Here is a 26,346-nt window from a genome sequence, read left to right on the forward strand (position 1 = left end):
TTCAACACTATTTATACAACCGTTGGATCCCACCTGACATGTAACTTGACTACCAGATCCAGTCTGTTTACACTGGAAGTGTTTCTTTCACTGAGGTTTCATGAGACAGCTCCAGTGAAAGCCTTGTTCCTTTCCTTTGGGAGTCGATGGCACCAAGTTGAGCTCTGAGGACGACACACTATAATATTGTCTCACTACCATGTGTCGAGTGCTGGTTTAAACCTGGTGTTTGTCCTGCTGTGGACTGACGGGCAGAAAGGAGAGCTGGGTGCAGTTAGCCAGGTTCAATCAGTTTGCTGTTGGATGTTTCTTGTGACCTGTCACTGTCACAGCAGTCTGGCTGACTCAGTAAACAGCACTTCTTGTGATAGCTCAGTGCTAGTATCGCTGTGTGTTTGTGGAGGTACATAATGGTTCAGTGGGAGGTCATTATTATTATTAACAGTCCTGCGAAGGGACCTAATCTCCAACTGGCCATGTAACCATGACTACTAATTTAACCTGAATTAATAAAAACTGACATTTCAAATGAAAACAGACCGTTGTTGGTTTGATGTTTTTTTTCCTTTAATAGCTGGTGGTTCAAACACATTTAGAAGCTCTGCATCACCGCCACTACGTTCTCTACTACATGCACCAGTGATTTCTGCTACGGAGGCCACTCTTTATTTACAGTCCGTTTTAGGCATCAACATGAGGCTCTGGAAGGAATGTTTCATGTTGGGGAACAACCACGAGACCATCAACACCACCAGGTGTAAACCTGTGCAGTGGTTATGAAGTGAGCTGTAAGTGGTGTCGGCTGCAGCTAACAGGAAGGCGGAGTTATCAAGCCACACAATTGGAATTTCAGAAGCAACAAACATGAATATTATGGTTATAGACAAGAACTGCTGCAAAATTGTGTAGAGTCTGAGAGGACGACTGCTGCATTCAAGACACCGCTTACCCTTGGGATTTTATAGTGTCCTTTTCAGGGGTACACAGTAACAAAGTACATTATTTCACTTCAGTATATTTGTCTTGTATCTGTACTATTTATTTTCTGATTTTGACATCACTTCACTTACAGACACATATTGTACTTTTGACTATTCCACTCTTACTTTGAAGACGACCTTTTAGTCAGTGGAATTTTATTTTATTTTGAAAATGTGACAGACCACACATCGGTTTGTCACAGGAGAAAAACCACCACTCCACTGTCGGCCATGTTTGAACCTGTCAGTGTCCTAATGACGCTCCTTCAGATAAAGATGAAGCAGAGGAGTCTTTACCAGAGACCCCGATCTGATCTGAGGTCTGTGTTTCAAACATTTAAAAAATAAAGAGTCATGTGGTTTTAGATGTTTCCTGACCACACTGACTAATAACATCCACATTCTCCAAGCTATTTATTCTGCACTCTGTGCATTCAGTAAAGTAGAAAAGCAAATGAGCGAATTTCCAAAATGTTGAACTATTCCTTTAACAGCTTGCACTAAGTGAGCAGGTTCAGGGCTTCAGTGCTTCACCTCAAGGACACTTTGACAGGACACAGGACTGCCCATTGACACATGACGATGGTTCACACAGATCCAGTGGAACTGTGGCAGAGCGCAGGCAAGTCGGTTCAGTTCCTGCTGCTCGTCACAACTTCTCAGAGTTTTCTTGTTTGGATTTTGGGATGGAAACTGATCACAAGACAGCTGACACAGCTGTCACTTTCTCCACACAAGTGAGCCTCAATGTAGTTGTGAAGACAACCTCATTACCTTGAACCATCATGTACAGATATTGGCAGAAAAATAAACTTAAAGAAACAACCTGGAAGCTACAGCAGAGGAGGTTTCTACAGCGCAGCAGCCGCCTGAATCTACAGGGCAGAGTGTGTGTTTACAGCCTTGTTAAACACTTTGATTACTGCATTACTGTTTACTTAGCTCTCCTGACTGGAGCTAGCTTTCATTTGATTTTTCATTTCATTTCAAATTTCCACAGTAAAATCCATTAACGTCCTTAAGAGCAAAGCCATGATCCCAGTGTTTGCCATGGAAACAGAAACCAGTGTCCACCCTTTGAGTAAAAATCTCCTCCTCCTCCGTCACCACCTCCATCCACGGTCACACTTTGCTCCGCTTGGCATGGCTCTCTGCAGGAGGAGCAGCCCGTTTGTTGCGATGGTGGGGGAAGGTGGGCATCAGCTCCGGCTCACAGGCTGCACAGAGGAGCAGAGCAACACCATCAATGACAGACATCGGGGGCAGCGATCGCAGCCTATACACGGCCAAAATCCTTTTCACTCACGTAGAGGTTTTTCTTTGAAGTAGGAACTCTCCAGACAGTCTTTGGCCGTAGCTCTGTATTAAGGAAAGCAGGAAACAATCAGTTGTGGCAGCTCAGCAGCTTCCTGACAAACACTGCTGAGGCACACAGGAAAAGAAACTCACTGTCCCTCGACAGTGGAGTAAATAATATGTAGCTGTCAAAGTGTCAGCTGTGTACAGGAAGAACAAAGGGACAAATACATCCTCTACTGATTATGTATGCATATGTACTAAGGCTGTGACAAATTATTAATTGACAACTAACTGATAACTCTTTTTTATTCATTGGTAGGAGACATTAGACAAGTTGTTTTATTCTTCTGCAAATGGTTGATGGGCAGACAGACAAATGAATTAATAAAGTTATTCGTATTCATGACCAGTGACTAATTGGAGTAATTGGTGACTAAATAGCATTTTTTTTTTTGTATTTAGAGTTAATAACCTATAAATAGTATCTTGGAAAAATAATCTCACTTTCTCGTTTTCAACTAAATCTCTTGGTCTACAAAAAAAGTTAAATGGCCTTAAAAATTCTTTAAAAAAACATTATTCAAAGTTGCAATTTATCTAAATGTAAATATATCTTCTCATAAGGATAGATGGTCCAAAGCTTGTACTTGCTTGTACAGCACTTACTTGTGCTTTCTGATACCTGATGAAATCTAAAATGTTTCTTCTGTATATTGAATCCCAATGTGTTGAATATACACATATAACTGTAAAAAGCAGCAGTTGTGAAGTGGTGAGTCGGCGACACTGTGTTTCCTGATAAATCTAACACCACTGCACAGAGATGCGACCGAGAGCAAAATAACACATCCTCCCTAAACAGAGCAGTAAATAATTTGTAGCTGTCAGATCAGGTCAGAGCAGCTTCCTCTGAATGTGAGAGACCGACAGCAGAAACCCTCGCTTTGACGTCAAACCATGACTCAGCTCTCGTAGACCCAGATGTTCATCTGCAGAGGTGACGTGAACCTCGGACATCGGGCTGATCTGATCAATAATTCAACACACAACGCCACAGTCGCCTCAGGTATATGAGTGTATCCACGTATATGAAGTGTGAGCTGGACTTCACCGTGTCACTGGAGTCGGCATGAGGCCGAGGCGGCTGTAGTTGGTGTGAGGTGTCTTTATTTACCAGAAAGAGGTTAAAACAATCTTGATTATGACGGTGCAGTAACCATGGCAACACTACTAGGCAAGGCTGCCAGAGAAGAGGAGTGGATGATCATTTATAGAAGGAATAGCGGGGTTATTTTATAGTAACAAGGTGATGACAGTGCAGGGCCGGCTGTGACGTACAGCAGGAATTCCTCCTTAATTTACATTTTACAATTTATAATAATAATACATTTGCATTTTTTTGATAATGTCATTACATTTTCAAAACAGTTCTATTGAAAAGTGTAGGTTAGCATGTGGATTTGCAGCTATGTTTATTTATTCATGGTACCTATTCACTGTATTTGTATCATTGCATTTATTGTATTCAGTGTATTTTATCCTATTCTAAAGCCTGACCAGGGACAAAGACTGTAAATTAGCTGAAGCTACACATCTTATATGCATCACGTTTTCCCATTTTTTGTGGCAATGTTGTATGTGTTGTCCCTGTTAAATAAACATTAAAATAAATAAATAAAACACTGGCACCAGCTCTCCTCGAGGTGATCTACCTGGAGTGGTCATCAGCTCGTATTAATAATTCTAAGCCACAAACGTTGCAGATGTGGGAAAAAAAAAAGCTGCAGAGGATGTTAAAACATTATTGTCATGATCTTTGAGGCACATCTGTGGTAACGCTGCTGTATGTTTGTAATCCTATATATCACATCATATTATATATATATATATATATATATTACACTATTTGATTGTTTTGATTCTGATTTTGTAAAAATGTATGACTGTGTGTCCCATGGGGAGGGGGAGTAGGTGAGAAAGGGGGGGAGGGATGGGGGGGCTAGCTATCTTATCAATTAAAGGCATAAAAGCCCAAAAATATACTTTAAAAAAGAAAAGTGTAGGAAAGTGTGTGACTATTTCAGTTTGTCCGACGTCTCTAAACACACTGATCACTGGAAGTTGAAAAGTTTGTAAGATTCATGTTTTTGAGGATAAAACTGTTGAGTGGTCAGTTACAATAAAATTGTTGTTCACAGCACACATTAAGGTGTAAGGGTTAATAATCCTATAGGTAGAAGATGGACAGTGTAATGCACATTAGGTATTTGTACTTTTGCTGATAACATGCGCAGGCTTTTCTCCCAGAAACCATTTCACCCAACAGAGTAGGAGTAGATGACAACATGAATGCCACCGGGTCCTACACCTGAAGCAGCTAAATGAAACTCAGCGGAAAACATCTGACGTGCATTTAGGCTCATGTGCAGGTGTTATCAGAGGAAAGAGACAGACACACACACACAGTGGGTTTTACCTGCGCTGTGGGTTGTACATGAAGAGCAGGTTGAGCAGTCTGTGTCCGGCATCAGACAACCAGGTGAACTTATTCTTCAGGTTGTTGTACGGCTGCTTCCTCAGGCTGTACTGACTGATGAGGGGCAGCTGAGAGAAGCCCTGAGACACACAAACACACAAACACAAACACACACACACACACACACACACACACACATTCATCATCATCCTCAGACATCCCTGTCTCAGAGTTGAGTGGATGCTGACGGTGTGTTCAGGTGCAGACTCACAGGCCAGATGTTCTCGTTGGGTGTTCCCAGCAGCTGGACTATCAGGTCCACCTGCTGGATCTCAGAGGTTCCTGGCAGCAGAGGTTTGTGAGCCAGCAGCTCGGCCAGGATACATCCCACCGCCCTGCACAGCGCACAGCACCACAGTCTGAACGTTATCATCAGTGACTCCGGCCGCCGTCATGTCCTGTTTAAAGTGGTCTGGGTGCCTCCTGTACATTTCCTCATGTAATATTTCGGGGGGAGACGGTGGAGCAGTAGGTAGGTCGGCCAATAACTGGAGGGTTGGCGATTGGCGGTTTTGAATCCTGTTTCATCCCCAGTCACTGTCATAAATGTCCTTGGTATGTGCATGAATGTGTATGAATTATGGCTGTCAAACGATTAACATTTTTAATCACGATTAATCTCAAAATTTCCTGAGTTAATCGCTATTATTTAGCCTAGAAATCTAGACGCACCCTAGCGGCAGCAAATATATTTGCTCCGTAGGTGGGTCTAGAAACGAGCCATAGGAACTTTTTGAGTCTCGAACACCGTTTGTGTTCACCAATCACAGCGCTCTGTCTGTTTAGAGAGTCGTTGGCCGGGCTTAACGCAATGACGACATACATTTTAATGATATAGTCTGGCTTGTCAGGCTAATGTCATCCTGCTCTTTGCTCTGATTGGTCGTAGCGCTACCCTATTGCGTGCAGAGGCAGTTTGAAAGACAGCCTTCATCCCGCCCCCTGGATTGAGCCGAGGTCTACCGGTCGTTGCCAGACTAGACATGTTAATGATATAGTCTGGCTGGTCAGGCTAGCTATTATTCGCATCTTTGCTTGAAATAACAGCAATATGAATGGAAAGCATAAGAAGCATCCAGATCTGGATGTTTTTTATGCTTTCCATTCATGGTATTTAAAAATCAGCTGTCAGAGAGAGAGAGAGCAGCCTCGTTTGGTGATAAGAAGAACACGTTCTCTAGTGTAGGGACATGAGGAGAAAAACCATATGCAGGTTTTCTGTAACATTGTAAGACGGCGCGTAAAATGCCTTGTATCTTGAAAGGCGCTACATAAAACCAATCCATTATTATTATCACAGAATAACAGATAATATCATTAATGTTCTGAAATCACTTCATGAGGTCTTTTGTCCCTCTCAGGATCCTGTAGGTTTAGCTGTTGTGTGGTGGATGTTGCAAAGCATGTGTAGTGATATTTTGAGCATAATAGAGGCTAAAGTCACTGGTTTAAATGTCTGCCCCCATTACTTCACTGTTTAACTGCAGTATAGCTCAGCTAGCAGGAGCAGAGCTAGGTGCTGGCTGCACAGATTTTTCTCGGGTCTTTTCCTATGGTAGCACTCGGGGACCTAGAGCTGTAGAGCGTTATTTAGAAAATGACCGGAATTCACCTTTAAATCCCACTTCGTAGCACAGACCTCTAGTTAGTGTGTTGTTTTCATGGCGCACAGACACTCACCACATGTCCAGAGCTGTAGTCTGGGTCTTGGTCCCCAGGAGGAGCTCTGGGCTTCTGTACCTGCAGACAGTGAGCACACACTGTGACTTGGCCCCATCACTCTGAGGTAACGCAGCTTATGACAGAGGATTACTGGGAAGGATTACAGGGAAGGGTTTCCACTGAGGCTGCACAAGCACAGCGTAAGCAAAGGTTATCTGCAGAGGACGCCAGACACACACACACACACACACACACACACACACACACACACACACACACACACACACACACACACACACACACACAAATACAATTAGGCTAATGGGGCACTTAAGCCAAACTGTCTGAGAGATCAAATAAACACTCACCACAGTGTCACCACTCTGGGGGTCATGGGCTGCTGGGGGATGCCGTACATCCTGGCCAACCCAAAATCAGCTAAATACAGGGGGCACAAAGGGACAAAAATACATACTTGAAAACCACTACTAACGTATAACATGTAATATAATATCTTGTATGTTTGTTTTTTAATTCATTGTCAGGTTGTGTATTAAAATTGCTTATACATCACCTACAGGCCTGGACCCTCTGAAGTAAAAGGGTGTGTTTTTGTTTTTGTTATGTCTTCATTTCATAAGTATCAATCACCATGGTAATTCTACTCAATCTAATTATACATAATTATCGATATTATTATTATTTATCCAATCATTTATTTTAACTTTCAGACCTCTGACACTGTCCTAAGAATATGGAACCACCTTGCCTTGCCTTTTCTTTTTTTACTCAGATATGGAACAAAAGAATTTAAAGCTTTTAATAAGAAAAATGATGTGAGTGTGTTTAAGTATGTAAAGCTTGAAACATCAGTAAAGGTGAGGTGGTGGCTCCATGGATCAAAACCTGCATGTTCATTACACCCCACAGACCTGAGGCCTTGACAGGGAGGCCAATGTCAAGGCCTTGACCTCATCATTGTGTTCCTCTGCCTTTAGGGAACACTACCTAAAACTATTTGGGTGGGTAGGTGGTACGTGTCAAAGGAAAATCCACGTCCACAGGAGTCTAGGTTTGACAGCAGAACATTGTCCAAAGCTTCACACTTCTGATGTTCACATTCCCATTGTAGACACTTTCAGCAGTGGACAGAGAGTCCGCATGGGAAAACTAATTTTCTGTTAACTGGACCTTGAAAAAAAAAATCCAGTCTTAGCTTACCTACACTGACTTCCTGTTAGTTTTAGAGTAGGTGTAACGATTATACTGATCACTGCGTGGCTGGAGCATTGAGCACAATCTTTTAATTCACTATTACAGATTTGCATTTACGTGATGTCATCATCATTTATCCCCTGTATTCTTACTTATTGTTCTTATTTCTTCGTTGTCTTATTTTATTTCACCATCTTATTCAGATGCTCTTATCACTGTTTTCACTTTAACTTGTTTTACTAATTTATTTTTTCGTCATTATGTGATTTATTTTCAGTGTCTATACCTCATTTTTATTATTTCAATTTCATTAAACTGGTCTCAGTTTATCCTCCATCCTCAATCAGACTGAGCCATCACCTCTCCCCCACTAATATCTCAGTTAGCCTAGATCCAGATCCAGCTCTTCAAGAGTCCTGGTTCTTCTTCTTGTCAGAACGATGGAGTCTCTCAGGATCCTTGGATGCAGCAGAAATGTTTTTGAGCCTCGACACAGTCCTGTCTCTGAGCTCTGCGCTCGGTTCCTTTATCCTCAGGATTTCTGCTCTGATCAGCTGTCAGGCCTTATGCAGACGGAGACGGGTGTGTGTGCCCACTCAGCAGGTGTAGAAATATCTCAGATATGATCCAGAATAACAGAGGAACCTGAGCTAAACATCAACTGTCACAGCAAAGTGTCTGAACTTCTGTTGTTACTTTGTTATTATGGGTTTAGATCAGAGTGTAGATCGTTGAGGGAAACAATGAATTTTACTATTTTAGCATTAAAGTACAAGAAGATGTTGTACAATCTGTGTGTGTGTGTCATTGTCAGAGAGGGAGATCAGAGGTCAGTAATGGCCGTTACTTAGGCCCTGTATGTCAGTGTAGGTTTAATGTGATTAGAGTGAGCACTGCAGAGGTGATGTTACGTTAACAGTGATGACTCACCAATCTTCACGCAGCCTTTGTCTGTCATCAGCAGATTAGACACCTTCAGGTCCCTGATAACAAGATTGAAGAGGATAATGAAGCAGCGGCCAGAAGATGCAGAGCTTTAACCCCCACACACACTCCTCCTCGCATATTTGCAGACAAATCTGAAACTGATGCGATGAGTTTCCCTCGAGGAAACGCGCCAAACTAACTAGAGCTGATTTTCATTCAAACCTGTTGCACTGTCAGATATTATATTGCAGTGTGTACACTACGGACACTGTGACACGATCAACACTCTTTTACTTTAGCTTCTTCTATATCTGATATTTTACGTATGTACCTCTCCTTCTTCCCTCTCCTTCTTCCTTGTTCTTTGCACCACACACCATGTCACTTTCCTTGTAGATAGAAAAGCTATTTGGCAATAAAAACTACTCGTCTCCACACTGTACAGGGCTCCAACCAGCAGACATGACAACATCACCGTTTAAATTAATCCATGCTTTTATTACAACTCGTCTTGATTATTGCAACTCCTTGTACATAGGGATCAGCCAGGCGTCCCTCGCCCGTCTGCAGCTTGTGCAGAACTCTGCTGCACGCCTGCTAACCCAGACCGGCCCTGGCCCTACACTGGCTCCCTGTGTATTACACAATCAATTTTAAACTTTTGTTATTTGTTTTTAAAAGCATGAACAACCTTGCTCCACCTTATCTATCCAATTTGCTTCAGCCTTACTGCCCACCCCGATCCCTAAGATCAGCCGACCAGCTGTTGCTGACAGTCTTCAAAAACAAGGCTGAAGCTCAGAGGTGACAGAGCATTTGCAGCTGCTGCACCCAAGCTCTGGAATGAGCTGCCTTTGAATGTTAGACAGGCCTCCTCGCTTCCTGTTTTTAAATCTCTTTTAAAAATGCACTTTTACTCCCTCGCTTTTAACTCACCTTAATTTTTAATTCCCTAATAGCACTTGCAGTGAGCTGGTCTGTTCCTTGCCTTGTTTCCTTGCCTTTTCTTGTTTGTTTTTAAAGTGACTTTGTGTTTATGTGTTTGTCTTTTACCTTAATCTTAAACCTTTTTTATGTCTCAATGTAAAGCACTTTGGCTTCCCCTGTGGTTTTTTAAAGGGACAACGAGGAGTTTCTATTTGGCTATAAAAAAGTCTCACATTAATGTGGATGAATCTACGCTACCCACACTTGTTAATGGCTCCATTTTCAATAAATATATCGTTTTGTCTCTATCGTTATTTTGTTATTATTAGTGGTGGTGGAAATGCTGGGCGAGCCGACCAGCGTTTCCTTACTTTTGGTTTCGTGGCGAGTCATGAGAATAACGCCGCCGAATCGCCGTTTATGGTCGGAACTACGACGGTATGTGATCGTCTTCCAACCTCTGACTTTAATTCTTGATGAATGAAAACATGAGTCTGTCTTGCGCCGGTCAAAGAATTTCACGGTGCGCGGAGGCTCATAAATGTAGTGTGAAAACACTTCGCTTTTCCAAAACTCCTCGTTGTCCCTTTAAATGTGCTATATAAATAAAGTTGATTGATTGAAATTTCCTTCTGCCTCCTGCTGCTACATTTTAGAATAAATTTTAAGATTTTTTTTTTTTTTTACTTTTCCACTCTGTGGCCTCTCTCAAAGTTACATCTCCGACCTTTTACTTTGATAGAAACTACAACTCACCTTGAGTTCCCTGGGTGAAGGTTTACAGTCTGTTCCAGAGGCTACACACTGATTTAAGTGGGGAAAACAGGTCGGCTGAGTCTGTGATCTTCTTTAAGACTTAAAAAACACTTTTATCTGAGAACTCGTCCTGGTTTTTCTTTCCCTTATGGATGAAAATTAGCAGTGTTTTTTTTTTATTCTGTTGATCAGTTTTGCACTGTCCCTGTCAAATAAACCAATGAATTAAATTCAATTAAACTGTTCTCTAAGATGTGATGTTATCTAAGAGACCCTGTGTTTCTTTTCTTATACCTGATTGATTTAATCTGTTTTTCTTTTCTTTGAAATCTGGTGATCCAATATTTGGCATCTCCACAAGCACTCTATGATGTAATTTTGGAAAGTGCTAAATACAGATTTTTATTAGTATAGTTATTATAATTATTTGTCTGATTTAGTTAAGCGCTTTCTGTAAAGCTGTTTAAACTAAATAGGAAATGATAAAAGCTTTTTTCAGTTGTGGCCCTAACAAACCTCCTGAGCTTAATAAACAACTGTTTTCATTTTTGTTTTCACAAGCACAGACTGTATGAATCCCCTCCTGTCACCAACGTCACCACCAACCAGAACTAGCTTCTTCTAATGTGGATCGAGTTTTAAAGACTCAGGTAAAGGTGAAGGCGAGTTTGGCTCCGGGGCCAATGCTACATCAGCCTCCTTGAAGCCTTTTCATGCTGCGATCCTTCAGCTGATTTCTGAACAACCTAAATCCATCATGAAGTGAAGCATTTCACTGCTACAGTATGTCATACTAAATGAGTCTGCTGCAGCTGGACCTATTTACTGTGTCACAGACATCACTTTCCTCACTTAAACCTACATTCCTAGATCTTTAACTGCTGATTTCCATTAACCTTTTTACTTTGAACTCCAAAATCACCTCCTTAGCTCATTTAATTACCTCTGCACTAAATGTGACGACAGCTCTGAAAATCAGATCAGTCCACTTAGTTAATCCAACTGCCCGTCTCAATGATGCACAATACGACAGGAAGAGAAAAAGAGCGCTAGAAGGCTGAAAATATGAAACATGAGAACAATAAACTCGTTTTGTTTGAGACTAATAATTTGGTTTCCCTGTGTTGCCTAAACCTGACTTGTTAACGTCAACATCATAGTTTTCTGTAACGAGAAAAATTGATGGCACTGCACTCGCCCTCAACTTTTTATATTGGAAACTTGGAAACTTATCTTTAACTGATCAGTGAAAACAGCAGCTCTGTGACACATTGACTCCAAACCCTGACATACGTTACACAGTATACCTTACATTCAAACTGTTTTCCATTTTTATTTTAGTGTGAAATATCAATAAAATCTGAGTGCATTTGCAAAAAGATCACTGTATGATAGCATTAGAAATAAAAACAGTCACAACTTAGCCTGGCGTCATGCACAAATAATACCAAGATATGGAATAGTTATTGAGACAGACATTTAGCCCAAGTTTACCTCTCCCAAAATTGACTGTAGTTTATTAACTAATCAACCCTGATGTAGCTAACTAATTGACCCATGCTAACATGCAATAGCACCTACTAATGTTAGTTTTCGGTTGATGTGTTGCCAGGTCAACACATTAGAAGTGTAAACAGATACTTAAAAATACATATTTGCTAAGATTTATTAGTTGCTACTGTTCTCGGACCAGATATCAGTCTCCATGTTTGATCTGTGCAGAAAGTGAGAGTCACTGTTTTTTTCAGAGTGGAGAAAGACTGGGGAATAAACGTTTGGCACTGACCTGTGTATCATGAAGTTGTGGTGGAGATACTCCAAGCCTCTGAGCAACTGAAGAACGATACACTTCACCTGGAAAACAGAGGAGAGGAAAATATTATGATGCACAACACAAACCAAGGCAGACCTACTCTGGATAAAAAATAAAATACCCATAGTTACGTATGTTTTTACGTACATACAGTATATTGTATATTATATGTTCTTACTTCTTAAAGGGATAGTTCAACATTTTGGCAAATTGGCCCATTGCCATAATTGCTATAGTCATAGCAGTAGGTTTGTTACCTTTAATTGTCGGTGCAAGCTATTTTTAGAACAGCGGAGCGGTGAGCTGCTCAGAGCTACGCTACGGAGGCTCATGGGATTTCTTGGTTTCCCTTCAACTTGTCCACCACAGCATTGTGGAGTTGTTGGATTGTGCATTTGATTAGTTTGATGAGGGAAATCAAGAAATCCCATGAGCCTCTGTAGCGTAGCTCTGAGCAGCTTGCCGCTCAAAATGTTGAACTATCCCTTTAAGACCATATATTTTAAATGATAATGTATTTAATTTATACTGTATGTGTGAGTTCACCAAAATAACATAATGTGAAAAAAAAATCTGCATGCTTTACATGTTGGGGATAAGTGGGGAAATCAGGGTTAGTGGGTGGAAACCAAACCCCACATGCTCGGAGGTGATGTGTTTACAGACATTCGTTGAGCAGCGTTGTCTTCTAAATGTGTTACTGTTCTTAACAATAACTCATAATTACCTACTCTAATTACAGAACATTGGTAAAGCACTTTACATCATGAGCGAAGTGAGATGAGTACAGTTGCAATGTTGTGTTGTTCTTGTTATACTAATTAATTGTACCTCCATTTGTTCATTTCTGACTATTTCAATATTCTACTTTACATATATAAATTTCTCAAACATTTTTAACATGTCTTACTTCTTAAGTAGTCTCAGATTTTTAGACCCTTCTTTCTATGATATCAACATATAGTAAGAGGAGGGTTATATATCTATCTAACATAAATACTGTATGTACATAAATACACATATTGGTTTGGACAAGATATATACAGTATACAGTATATATCATGATATGAAATTGTTTTAATTTCTAATAATCATTTTTATATATTATATATGGAAACCTTATATATGGAAATTCATTATGTGTAAATAGTGTATACAGTATGTGTCATATCTGCAAAAGAAGAAATCCAGTCATCTGAGAATAGACCAATGAGGACACATCAGTTTGTAGGGAATTCACACCAAGGAAAAAAGACTGTATGAATGTGAGTTGAAGGTTGGAGGAAGGAACTTCACTCTGTCCTACCTGAGCCTCAGAGAACGGCGTCTGCATGTTTTCTAGCAGACTGGCCAGGTCCTGCTCACAGTAACTCATCACCAGAAACAGACTGAAGGGGAAACACATGATTCGGTGTTAAGTTAACAGACGGGTTGTGATGACTAAGGATACAGCAAACATACACTCTTGCAGGTTTCCCTTCTATTTCAAACACTGATTTAAAGACCCCCATCAAATCTGCCCTGGTTTATTTAATGCCTCTTGGTAAAAAACGTATACACTGACATTACCCTGCTCTTTATTACTGCTCTGACATTACCCCGTAAATCAATCCTGTATTTTAACTTGTTATTACAGCTTAATTTATCCATGTATTGTAATTCTGTGTGGGCAGTTACATGTCCTACCTATCTTAACAAGATTCTCTTAATTCAAAAGAAATTTTTGAGAATGGTTAGTTTTGCTAAAAAAAAAACCCTGAATCTTCTGTTCTTCTTTTTAGGAAATTTAATTTGTTATCTGTTTTCAATGTGAACATCTTCCAAACATGTGTGTTTATGTATAAGTATGTATATTTATCTCATGATCTGCCATTTAGTTTCCAGAATTTTTTTAAGTTTTCCTCAGACATTCATTTATATCAGACAAGACACTCAAAGGACTTCCACCTTCCTTTTTGTCGGACTTCATACAATCAACGCACTTTAAGGACCATCCTTATGGAACAATCTACCTACATCACTGAAATCAATATCCACTCTGGCTTTGTTCAAAAAACAACTGAAAAAAAATCATTTTTCAGTTAAGATTTGTAGCATTTCTGGATCTGTTAATTTGTAATTTAATTTTTTTTTTTTCCTTTTTCATTATGTAAACTGTTTTTTTTTTTTTTAATTAATTCAGTATCTTTCATTTTTCTATGTTAACCTGTCTTTCTTTTTTCCTTGTTTTTCTTTCTTTTCTGTTTTTTATGTTGTGAATTTCTGTGTTGTCTTCCTACTCTGAAGACCACCACAGTTGTTTTCATAGGGGAGGTATTTTTATAAGCCTTTTTTGGCTTCTACCTCTCCTGCACAATGTTTAATTTTACTATTTTCATTGTTTATACAGGTTTTATAATGTGCAAATACAAAACTAAAAAAAAACTTAACTTATCAGGGGGCAGGAACATGGGCCCCACTCAGACCTGATGTTAACATCAGTCTCAGATCATCGCATCATAAATGGTCAACTCTAACTCCATATGTGTTCAGATGACCATACAGAGGTGGTCGGGCACCGCTGATTCTACTGATGTTCTCTGTAGGCTTCATATTGATGTTCTCTGCCACAGTCTGATTTGTGCCAACACAGTTTCATGATGAGTAGAGAGTAAATTGTCGGGAGACGCATCTACAGCAGGTGTGGACACTGGACAGACGTATTTAGTGCTGACCACTGTGCTGATTGGATCACTGAAGACACATCATTAAATGCCAGGTCTGAACGGGGTCACTGTGACAACACCATTAGGATGATAGGATATGAGTGTGTTTGTGTGCGTGTGTGTGTGGTACCTCTCCAGTTGGCTGCCTACAGCCACTTCCTTCAGCTCCACTATGTTGGGATGTCTCAGCCTCAGCAGCAAGTTGATCTCTCTGAGGCTGCTGATGGGGATCCCTGCAGAGCAGAGAGCAGGACGTCAGCAGGTTCAAGAAGCTTTAAATGTCATTTCAACAATTAAAGGGATAGTTCACCCAAAATTGAAATTTCACTCATTATCTACTCACCCTCATGTCGACTAACGGTGCGTTCACACCAAACGCGATGGACGCGATGAACTTTCCATTAAAAGTCAATGTAAATGGCGCGATGACACGCGATGGCGCGTCGGGCGGCGCGTTTCGGGCGATACGAGCGACGCGATGAAGCGATGACGCGTCCATCGCGGCCATCGCATCATCGCGTCCATCGCTTGAAGTTGAAAAATTTGAACTTTTCAAGCGACATCGCGTGACGCTGTGCCGCGACATCCAATCAGTGTTGATATTCAACCACATCACCGACACAGCTGCAGACACACATTTCAAAACATGGTGGAGAAGATCACTGTGGCTGTAGTCTCGCTCACCAGACCCTCCTACAGAGAACCTGTGGCTGTGTAAAAAAAAAAAAACAACCCAGGGGCTGTGTGTGTTTTCCTCAGATCAATAATATACATCCATGGCCGTTTCCCGGAGCTTTATGACACGACGTCGCGGTTACCGCGGTCGTAATAAAAAAAGATAATGCCTGCAGAGGGTCAGAGGACCTACAGCTTCCTCCTTGTGAATATTTCATATGTATTAATATTTATTATTATTTCTCAGCCATGGTTGAGGAGAGAAAGAAAATAGCGGGAGGTGGGTTGCATCATAGCGCGATGAAGCGATGAAGCGATGGTGAAAAATGTGACAAATATGTCAAGCAGCGCGATGCTCGCGTTACGGGCGATGGCATCGCGTCCATCGCGTTTGGTGTGAACGCACGGTAAGGGCTGGGAGAAGTTTCAGAGTCCTCCGTGGCTTCTCTGAGTTACAGGGGGTCTCGGCATAACAGTGCATGTCCATATAACGGTTGCAAATGGATACCAACTGTCTTCGTAACAAAAAGACACACCAAAAAACATCCAAATACCTCCATGCTGCTCGTATGTAATGTCCGTCTTGTATTGAAGCCCCGAAATGCGAAATTGTCCGGAAAAAAATTAAATAAGTCTATATTTCAAGCTTGTTTTGTAGCGGAAGCTTCTCGAAGCTCCTCTTCTCGGTTCATCAAATTTGGACGAACTGGGAAGAGGACAGACCCTGGTTCGTCCAAATTTGACGAACCGGGGAGAGGAGCTTCCGCTACAAACAAGCTTGAAAAATAGACTTATTTAATTTTTTTTGCAACCGTTATATGGACATGCACTGCTACGCCGAGACCCCCTGTAACTCAGAGAAGCCACAGATAACTCTGAAACTTCTCCCAGACCTTAGTCGACATGAGGGTGAGTAGATAATGAGTGAAATTTCAATTTTGGGTCAACTATCCCTTTAACAAACAGTATGAAAATCAGGAAACAAGGACATTTGGGTGAGAATCTCTACTAAATGTGTTACTTTATTGCCTCTGAAGAGATTTTTTTTAGGATTTTTTTCTGATGATACTGATGTGGAGGATTGCCCCTAGTGGTCTTAATAAAAAAGCTTGACATTTTCACTACCATCAGGGGAAACATCATCATACATACAAAATATATCAGACACCTAATGTGTGTAAGTGGACAGATTATAATTAAAATGCAACACAACTATATGAATCAGAGTAAAAAGTCTCACCATCTTTCTCTTTGTCCATCCGGACCTTCTTCAGTGCCACAATCTCATCTGACTTGGTGTCACGGGCTCGGTCTATGGAAAGAAAAGTAAATTGTTTATTTACTGAGCAGTTAAATTGATCAAACATCTCTATGGTCTCCTACAAAAACAACTTACACACAATGCCATAAGTTCCTTCACCGATGCGGTTGAGTTTCTCAAACTCTCTGACACTTCTACAGCTCCCGAACTGAAAGAGAGAGTGAAAGAATATGAAAAAAAAAATTTAAAATTCAGAGTAGATATTACCTGCTGGCTTAAGACTTATTCATTACAAGACTGAGAGCTGTCAAGATCAACTCAGACCAACTTCAAGGAGGAACATGATTTGATAAAAAATGTCCTTGTAAAATGAGGAGGTGAACAAAACTGAAAAGACTTTGTCCTTTAATTCAAGTGAACCTATTTCTCTCTTCAGTGTTAGCCATGGATTGCATAATATCAAAATCTTTCCAGAGTGAAATAAAATATGAATAACCAAATCAGAAATGAAAGAAGCTGTGTTATCAATATTCATAAATCTTTAAATGTACAATATGTTTGTTGGAGTTTTATATAATATTTTCGGATGCATTTCTCCAACTTTGTTTGTGAAGCAGGATCTAAAAAGAGCAGTCACGCTTGTCAGTTGCAAAAAGACGGAGCGGATCTCTTCACTGAACTCTGTGCATCATGTTCCTCTCTAATTATAGATAAGGAAACATTGTGACTGCAACATTTTTAATAGTGATGGTTTTTAATGGACAACAACAAGACACCAGTTAACAGACGTAATAGTGACCATCAAACCAAACAGCCCTGAGCCACAAGAAGAAGAACTGGCTCTCAGGTGAATCCCCCATTAAACGAAAACACTTAGAGCCAATTCACATTGGCAGTGAGGATTCATTGAGTTATTACCACATGACGTGGGCAGTGAGGTGCTCCAGCGTGCAGGCTTACGTGTTAGTGGAAGTCAGTAATGAGATTGGCTGCTGCTGGAAACAATGACAGAGGCAGTGGAGTATACTGCAAATTCATTCAGATCCTGTTTTTCCAAAAAGGGTCCTATGTTCCCCGGTCGCAATACATACTGGGGAACATAGGACCTTTTTTCGAAAAAAGGGTCCTATGTTATGTATCAATGGACTCTCTCTCTCTATCTGGCCTGTCTAGCCTCTACTTGGTCATCTAACCCTAACCCTAGCCTCTACTCCTTTCTTCATTGCCTAAAATTCTCGCTCAAGTCACAACTCAACTTCTCATTCAGAAATAGGCAAAAATCTGCAAAGTCACAACTCCACTTCCAGGTATGGGTACAAAAATTGCATGTTCCCTGGGTCCTTTTGGGGAAAAGTGGGGAACATAGAACCCTTTTTCTAAAGAAAAAAAAAAAAAAAGGGTTCTATGTTCCCTGGTCCCATACAAAGTGGGGAACATAGGATTCATTCATTAAGATTCATTTGACAACACACGTGCTGCAAACACCCACAATGCCCGCAAATACAGATCATACAGCAAAAGAAGAAATATTATGGGGAACACAAGTGACGGACTTTGCCACTCTTTAGTCCATGCTCTTGAACCTATTGTTAGTGGTGTTAGAAAATAAGGTGAGTTTGTTTGGTTTATTATAACGTCAATATCGATTCTGCAAATATGCGCTGTTGACTTTAGTCTTTAGATTCTGTCCGTCACTTTTTAGTGTCCCCGGAAACACTTCAAGAATTCTTGCAGCGCGTTTGTGCTGTGAGTTACAGATGTTTAGTTTTTTTAGGCTGTAGTGGTGCCCTGAACCCCCGCGGCCACCGTAATGCACACCCGGACTTTGCCTTCAAAGTTCAGCAACTCACAGAGAGGTTAATTAAGGAGCTTCACTAATTACTTTTACACAATGTGTACACATAAGCTCATGCTTGTTACTTAACACACTGACTCTCTAAGATGGAGAGCACCTCAGACTCCGTTAAAAAGTCTCCTTTGTAAAATGTAGCCTACTGTCCGTGGTTTAGTTGATGTTATGAGTATTAAAGACAGTTATCTGCTCAGTAACAACTTCGCTGTCTGCTGCCGTGTGTTGGACATGGTTTGGACTGTGTCTGTCTTCACTGTGTCCTCTCACAGAGCTGATAATCTTCTTACCCTGTCATTTTGAGGCACCGTGAATGTTTTATTGTTCTTGACGGACTTCAGCCTGATAACGTCCGGCTCATCCTCTCCTACTGTCTCCATCGTCTCTGAGAAAATCAACACTATCGTCGCTTACGGCTTTAACTCGACCAGCTGCATCTCTGTCTGTCGGACGCCGCCATAGTGTTTTGATTCGTGGTTTTTCTTCTGCGTTTCACGAATTACCGCCAGCTTATTGGCGCCATCACGCCCCCTTCAGGTCAGGAGTACGGCTCAGTAGTAGGCTAGAGGCAAGGGGGCAGTTGTCGTTCTGAGAAGTGAAGCTCACTTCCGCGTTCAAAAAGCTGCAATCCCCTGGGCTGTCGCTGGGGGCTGGCTCCAGAAGGGAGCAACTCCAATTGAGCCCCATGTTAAAATAGCCGATTTTACAGCTTTAAAAAACATATTTACAGCCTGGTACATTTCATTTTTTTGGTCTCAACCGATAGTTTCTACCCCCGCACACACTCTGAGGGGGGTGAATTTTTTTTAAACTCTACCGTTTTACTGTTATTAGGTTTAAAGTTCTGGCCAATTAGGGCGCAGAACCGTTGAGTGACAGGTCCGGCGACCGCTGCTACGAGGCCAGTGGGCGGGACCTCGGCCGGCCAACGGCCGCACCGCTCCAAATATGGCAAGTAGAATCCAACATGGCGCGGCTCAAACCCCCGTAGTAGCGGCACAAAACAGACTCCCCCAAACCAATGGGTGACGTCACGGACGCTACGTCCATTCTTTTTACAGTCTATGGCTAGAGGTAGCCTACTGATATACTGAGTGAAACACAGCCATAACCTCCGCTTGTTTCAGTGCCTGCTTAGCCAAGGTATCCGCCATCTCATTGCCTTTTATACCTCTATAAGATGGTATCCACATAAATGTGATTAACCTGTTCTACACACACACTCCCTTACAACCTGGTCTTAGACAAATGTCCTGTCCCTGTCAACCTGAACCTCCATATCCTGTTAATCCATTATATCCTGTAGATGGTGTTCATCTTTAATCTCAATAATCTTTAATCTTTAATCTTTAATCTTAAATCTGGAACAAGAGAGTGTGGTTTCATTAATTTGAACTAGTTGCCTGACAGCAGACAGCCTGACAGCTATTTTCAATATAGGTCCTATTGCTAGATTCGGATTGGCATTATCAAGTTTGTGACATCACTGAGCCCTGCACACTTTAAAAACAAGTGCAAAGACAAGATCAATGGGCTATACTGTTGTAACTTTCCAATAAAGTTCTGGGTCCAAGAGAGGAACCGCATTACTCAGCCTGAGAAGTTAGAAAATAGGATTTTAGGGCCCTTAAAGGCCCTAAATCTCTATAATTGCACATAATGTAGGAGGATACACATTAATGCTGAGCTTTATTCCCTCTCAAGGTCAGACTCTGCATTTCTTACAAAACCATGTTACCCACGAGTGTGCAGTTGTAGCCAAGATATTATGATTATTGTGATACATCTTCTACAGCTGTGTATTTTGGTTTTAAGGTGGATTGCTCTGACTGATCACTTTACCTTTTGTAGCAGGTCATTTTGAGTCAGTGTCTGGACTGTGGAAGTTTCTTCCCCACTACAAACGGTGTGGTAGAAGGCCTCTGCTCTTTGATTGCATCAGCTATAGTGATGGTGGTCGGTGTAGCATGGACGTCTTCTCGTGACGGAGCAGTGATGAGGATGGCAGGTGGACGTGGGGGGTACTCAGCTGCTTCAGGGCTGCACTGTGAGGAGGGGGGCGTCTCTGTAGCTGAGAGGGAGAAAAATTTTTTAATTTTTAATTTTTTTTAATTTTGTCAAATACACAGCACAAGGGGGTCCAAAAGGCTGCTTTCATGATGGGAAAGGACATTTTGTATGCATTATTGAACAAACTGTAGCTTCATACAGCAAATAATTCAATAAAACAACTTCTTTGTTTTGGCTACAGTTAAACACTAAAAGGTCACCACCCCTGTAAAGTTATAAAATGTGTTGTTTACCCACTCCTTGTTCCACAGCTTCTATTTTTAGCTCCTGCCTGCTATATTTGGACCTCACAAGAGTAAACACTGGAGCATCCTTGCCCTAGGAGTGAACTGCTGGCCAGGCAAGGTTAACCAAAATGCTGGACAAGCTTGAATAGCTGTTACAATCTTGTTTTCTAGAGTTAGGGATAGGGAAAGAGGCAAGAGACACTTGCAGGTATCATCAAAGTGCATGAGCAAAATATGACTCTTCATTTCACTTTACATTCTGGCCCAAGGGAATAACAATTTAAAATTTAAATACTTTGTCTGAAACTGTCTGGTTGACCTATTTGAAAGTGGCCGCACACAGGAACATAGGTGAACTCGCTGCTGACTAAGGGACTACAAAATGCATTGTGTCCCCATGAATACAGTAAAACAAGGATGTGTGTGCTTGGGTGTGTGATCATAGTGTTTGTTATGAAGAGCAACAACACCTTTTAAATTGGATTGCGCTAATTTCTTAAGAGTGTTAGGGCTGTGTCCACATCATATTAGTACTCTGCCGAGGAACAATAGTTACTAGACAGACACAATGGTCGGCAATAGGTACATGTCTTAATATATTCAGCTGATGAACACAACTGTATCTTAGTAGATGAAAGAGCAAATGGATATTGCAAACTGTACACACCAACACCATCATAAGCACATTTTAGAGTAGATTTCCATGTACTGTAATTTCTGTAGCTGTTTTATTGGCACAACTTACAACAACACACATCCCTGAATCCCTGAATTTCCCTGCTAGGGATGAATAAAGTATTCTCTATTCTCTATTCTATTCTATCTGCATTAATTATACAAAAATAAAGGCAGAAAATGTGTTTAACATCTGGCAAAAGATACGTCCTAATGTTCTCAGGACGGTGTTCCACTCTCATACAGATGTCTCTTTTCTACACCGTTATTGTGAATGCACAATTATTGTCAAGTTGAACCATTAGTCAGTAATGTCACTACTCTATCACTGTTTACTGATGCAGTTTCTACCAAGTTTCTACTGAGATGATTTGAGGAGGTTCATCCCTACCTGAGTCTTCGTTCTGGCTTGCTCCAGACCCCATTAGTCTTCACTCAGCGGTGGCACACTCCGTATATCTCCACATACATGGGGCTCACATTTTTTTGGTCAGTCTACCTATGCTATAGCACAGCTAGAGTCTGTGGTACACATGAGGCTCCTGTGTTTGCCAGGTGTCCTGTCTTTGCCTTTGCCACCTCCCCCTTGTCTCCGTCACTTGCTGTCTGGTTGAGGGACACTAATCCTGTGCAGTCGCTCTCATCAGTAGTAAGAGGGACTGGATTTAAAGGGTGAATAGGGATAACAAGCGCAAGCTCTTGTTTTGTTGTGATGCAACAACATAAACCACAGTATACCACAGGATTTTTATATTAAACTGTCATTTCTAAAATGATCATGTTGATTTTAGTGTTTGTGGGAATTAAAGGGATAGTTCAACATTTTGGCAAATTGGCCCATTGCCATAATTGCTATGTCATAGCAGTAGGTTCGTTACCTTTAATTGTCGGTGTAAGCTGTTTTTATAACGGCGGAGCGGAGCAGCAGGCTGCTCAGGGCTATGCTATGGAGGCTAAGGGAATTTCTTGGTTTCCCTCATCAAACTCATTAAAATACACAATTCAACAACTCAAAAACGCTGTCGTGGACAAGTTGTGAGCTGCACATTCACCACGCTATGAGATAATAACGGAACGTTACGAGACGGAGCTGTTTTAAAAGGTAAATTCATGCAAAACCACTGATGCGCGTTGCGTTAAATTCATAGAAAGCATTGCATTAGGTTAATATACAATCATAAAACAATTTGGAACGATACAGTCTCATTGCTGCCTGTTTATTATATCCTTCACTTTCCCCCTCTCTTGTGTTGTAGCTGTTGTTGTGTTCAAGAAGGTTCATTGGCCCAGCGCCGCAGATACTCTGAATCATCCTCAACCTCATCCTCCTCCGTCTTGCCTTCAAAGAAGAAAAAACAACAAACCGTGAGGGGTTTGTGTGCAATGATGTACAGTATGTTACGGCGAACTGCCCCTTGTTGTTATTGTTAAGTTGTCCACTACTACATTAGCGCTACTAAACACATGTATGTGTAATCTGCTGCTTCAGGCTTCATATTGATTTCATATTGACCACTGACGTAACTCTGTTTTAATAACTCTAACTTTATGAACTTAATCAATTAGAATTCGTTCCTCGTTGGACAGTTCTCACCAGGACAGGAAGGTGGTGACGTGGACAACACTTTGGGAAAAGGGACGGTTTTCTCCACTCTGTCCTCCTCAAAGACGCTCTCATCCAAATCCTTCTCCAGCCTCTGCAGCTCAGCTAGCAGCTCATCCTGCACACATGCACACACACACACACACACACACACACACACACACACACACACACACACACACACACACACACACACACACACACACACACCCACACAAATACACACACACAAATCCAAATAACACATTCAGATATTTAGATATAAGTAGAATCACCTCCTGGTGGTTGTCTGACTTCTAGAATCGAATCAGTTCACCCTTGTGTCAAATGTGAAGAGCCTCCCTTTCAGAGTTCTTTAGATATCACATTCATAAGGCCAACACAGCATGTTGTGAGGTCACCATGACCTTTACCATTGACCTTTAACCACTAGAATGGTAGACATTTGTGCCAGCTTTGAACTTCTAATCAAGCATTTCTGAGATATTGTGTCCATGAGAATGGGACATACAGATGGACAACCTAAAAACAATATGGCTCCAGCTCTGACTGTCGTAGTTGCAGAGGCATAAAAAAAAATCAAATCTAATATGATAAAATCTATTCAGTTCTAATAAACTAGTGTATAACACTCAAAAGGTAATTCATTGTTCATGGTACCTCATCAAATTCCACTCCAAAGCTCACAGATGTGTGGAGGGTGTCTGGCACATCCTGCTCCTCTGTAATGTCTCTGATCAGGTCGTTCACCTTGTTGACAATATCTCTGTAATCACACACAAAAAACTGTCAGTTATACAACAAAGCATTAAATTATAACATCAACACAAAGTTGCTGACATTATGCTTGGCTTCTTGTTTGTATTCTATTCTCTATTTTTGTGTCATTAAAGGGACAATGAGGAGTTTGTATTTGGTTATAAAAAAGTCTCACGTTAATGTGGATGAATCTACGCTACCCACACTTGTTAATGGGCCCATTTTCGATAAATATATAGTTTTGTCTCTATCTTTATTTTGTTATTATTAGTGGTGGTGGAAATGCTGGTCGAGCCGACCAGCGTTTCTTTACTTTCGGTTTCGTGGCGAGTCATGAGAATAACGCCGCCGAATCGCCGTTTATGGTCGGAACTACGACGGTATGCAATCGTTTTTGAACCTCTGACTTTAATTCTTGATGAATGAAAACATGAGTCTGTCTTGCGCCGGTCAAAGAATTTCACGGTGCGCGCGGAGGCTCATAAATGTAGTGTGAAAACGCTTCGCTTTTCCAAAACTCCTCGTTGTCCCTTTAATGCAAATAAATTCCTGTGCTGACAGTTCTCTCCTTACATGTGTTCATGGGGAGACCTCATGGCCTTAACGGCACAATCAATGTACTTGAGATGTTTCTCGTACCACCTCTTCCTTCTCAGCGCCTGCAGAGCCACTGTGAAGAGAGCAGGGCAGACACTGTATATGAGCAGGACTGTGCCTGACTCAACAAAGTGAAAAGAAAAACGTGGCAATTTTCAAACACAACAACAGTGTCAGAGTGATCACACACATCTTAAGCAGTGTTATCTTATGTGCAGCTATATTTGTTGCTGTTAGTTTTCAGGATAAGTGAGGATTCACCAGCCTTGCAGTGGAGCTAATAATATTAAAGGTGGCACAGCTGATTAAAAGCTCCTAATTTACATACAGTAAGACAAAACTGATATTTCAACTATAAGATAATGTTACATTATATCATATTTCCCCTATCATATTTAATCTGTGTATTTCACTAAGGTGATTAAGTGTCTTGATTTCAAAAGCTCCCAAGTTAGATGTATTCATTTGCAAAAACTTATTAGCAAAAAAAGAAGTGAGTGAAAGTGCTCCCATTCTAGTCAACTGACCACCAAAATAGTTTTAAAAAAAACAACAACACACATAACACTGTGTCCCATTATATAACACATCCAAACAACAATACAAAACACAGATAAAACTGAAGTCTTGGTCTAAAAAGTTCTGGTTATACAGAAAAACGACATAACTTCTCAGTGCGTATGACTGTTTCATGTAACCTGCCAGTCAGATATTTAATTTGCTAGATTAGCTACAGTACAAGCAAACACCGTCTGGTGGTATCAACCATAAATACCATGGTGATATTAGTAACAGAGACGCCCTTTGGCTATAGTTTTTGTTGAGTTGTGCCAAACAAACATGATCCTTAGCCAAACCAATATGCTACTGTACATGGATGTAGATCCATGGTAGGCTACCTATTGGGCTAGCAATGCACAGCAATGTTGTGACACAGTTTACCTTTAGTTATTGCACTTGGCCCTATTGTGATTTTGATTACACTGCGATTAATTGGGAAGTCCCATTTTATACTGCATCCACTAGCCTATACAATTTTTTATCCCCATTTTCCATGGCCTTAATTGTTTCCATGTCCACAGCTCCAATGTTTAATTTTTAAATTCACCTCTTTTTATTCTTTCAAGTCATAATAATGTACTTGTAGGTGACATATTATTTTCTTAATAAGTCTGTGCTTGCCTAAAATGGTTAACATATAGCCAATGGGTGTATGAACTTCCTTCAACACATCTCACCTCCTCTGTTTGTTCTACTGTTCCTCTTGGCAAACAGGAGCTCCTGGTCAATCTTCCTCTTCAGATGTTCTTTCTTATCCATCAGCAGCCCCTCTCTCTCAATGAGTTTCTCCACCCCCTCTTTCTGACAGGGCTTCTTCTTTACCTTTTCCCCTCCACTGAACATCTTCAAAAAAGACATCCGACTGCCTGTGTTGCTGAAACACAGTCAGCTTTTAACTGACACCCGTGACCTGTGTCCAGTTTCAAAAGAAAATACGAGCATTATTTTACAGTGAAATAGTTAACACTCTAGAATAATTTTATTACAACTCCGCATTGCATTCTCTGCAATGCAGATGCAATTGCATTCTTTGTTATAAACTGTTTTCTTTTCTGTAGCAACATCTATTGCACGTCTGTCCATCCTGGGTCAGGGATTGCTCACCCTGAGGTTTCTCCGATTTTTCTATGGAGTTTTTCCTCAGTGGATGTGAGGGTCTAAGGGCAGAGGATGTTGTTGTGATGCCATGTAAAGCCCTTTGAGACAAATAAAATCGCCTTGCCTTGCCTTGCCTTATCAAACGCCGATT

General features: G+C 41.0%; 2 protein-coding genes across 4 annotated transcripts in view; both read right to left on the bottom strand.

Moving 5' to 3' along the window:
- Positions 1-20,680, bottom strand: part of cdk10 (cyclin dependent kinase 10) — a 192,800-nt gene extending 172,120 nt beyond the window's left edge. Inside the window, exons 1-13 of one of the 3 annotated variants that reach the window (XM_085778304.1) lie at positions 18,896-19,075; positions 16,892-16,964; positions 16,736-16,807; positions 14,951-15,053; positions 13,422-13,503; positions 12,089-12,156; positions 8,623-8,675; positions 6,846-6,915; positions 6,496-6,555; positions 5,027-5,150; positions 4,756-4,895; positions 2,287-2,339; positions 2,088-2,197 (exon numbers count right to left, since the gene is read on the bottom strand). In XM_085778304.1, coding sequence (XP_085634430.1) covers positions 2,103-2,197; positions 2,287-2,339; positions 4,756-4,895; positions 5,027-5,150; positions 6,496-6,555; positions 6,846-6,915; positions 8,623-8,675; positions 12,089-12,156; positions 13,422-13,503; positions 14,951-15,053; positions 16,736-16,807; positions 16,892-16,964; positions 18,896-18,985 — 1,083 coding nt within the window. In that variant the 5' untranslated portion in view covers positions 18,986-19,075 and the 3' untranslated portion in view covers positions 2,088-2,102. Of the gene's footprint in view, positions 1-1,107; positions 2,198-2,286; positions 2,340-4,755; positions 4,896-5,026; positions 5,151-6,495; positions 6,556-6,845; positions 6,916-8,622; positions 8,676-12,088; positions 12,157-13,421; positions 13,504-14,950; positions 15,054-16,735; positions 16,808-16,891; positions 16,965-18,895; positions 19,093-20,447 lie in introns of those variants that run through there. The other 2 variants (XM_085778303.1, XM_085778305.1) reach the window with 2 other exon arrangements.
- A 2,089-nt stretch (positions 20,681-22,769) lies between these two features.
- On the bottom strand, positions 22,770-25,983 carry LOC146985368 (charged multivesicular body protein 4b-like). The gene is made up of 5 exons (XM_085780546.1): positions 25,775-25,983; positions 24,513-24,609; positions 23,841-23,946; positions 23,172-23,298; positions 22,770-22,916 (listed from the first exon to the last, which is right to left on the bottom strand). Exons 1-5 carry the CDS (start codon positions 25,953-25,955, stop codon positions 22,846-22,848), a joined length of 582 nt encoding a protein of 193 aa, XP_085636672.1. The 5' UTR covers positions 25,956-25,983; the 3' UTR covers positions 22,770-22,845.
- Positions 25,984-26,346: the final 363 nt, after the last annotated feature.

This window comes from Trachurus japonicus, chromosome 6 (genome assembly GCF_045865225.1).
Source record: "Trachurus japonicus isolate A0001 chromosome 6, Traja_1.0".
NCBI classification, from domain to species: Eukaryota; Metazoa; Chordata; class Actinopteri; order Carangiformes; family Carangidae; genus Trachurus; species Trachurus japonicus.

What these genes read in the sequence shown, in the direction of transcription:
- LOC146985368 (XM_085780546.1), bottom strand. Translation starts at nt 25,955, where the DNA reads ATGTCTTTTTTGAAGATGTTCAGTGGAGGGGAAAAGGTAAAGAAGAAG. An exon ending in TTGGAGTGGAATTTGATGAG is followed by an intron (nt 23,299 to 23,840) that starts GTACCATGAACA and finishes GCATGTGTGCAG; the next exon opens with GATGAGCTGCTAGCTGAGCT. An exon ending in GTCACCACCTTCCTGTCCTG is followed by an intron (nt 22,917 to 23,171) that starts GTGAGAACTGTC and finishes TCTTCTTTGAAG; the next exon opens with GCAAGACGGAGGAGGATGAG.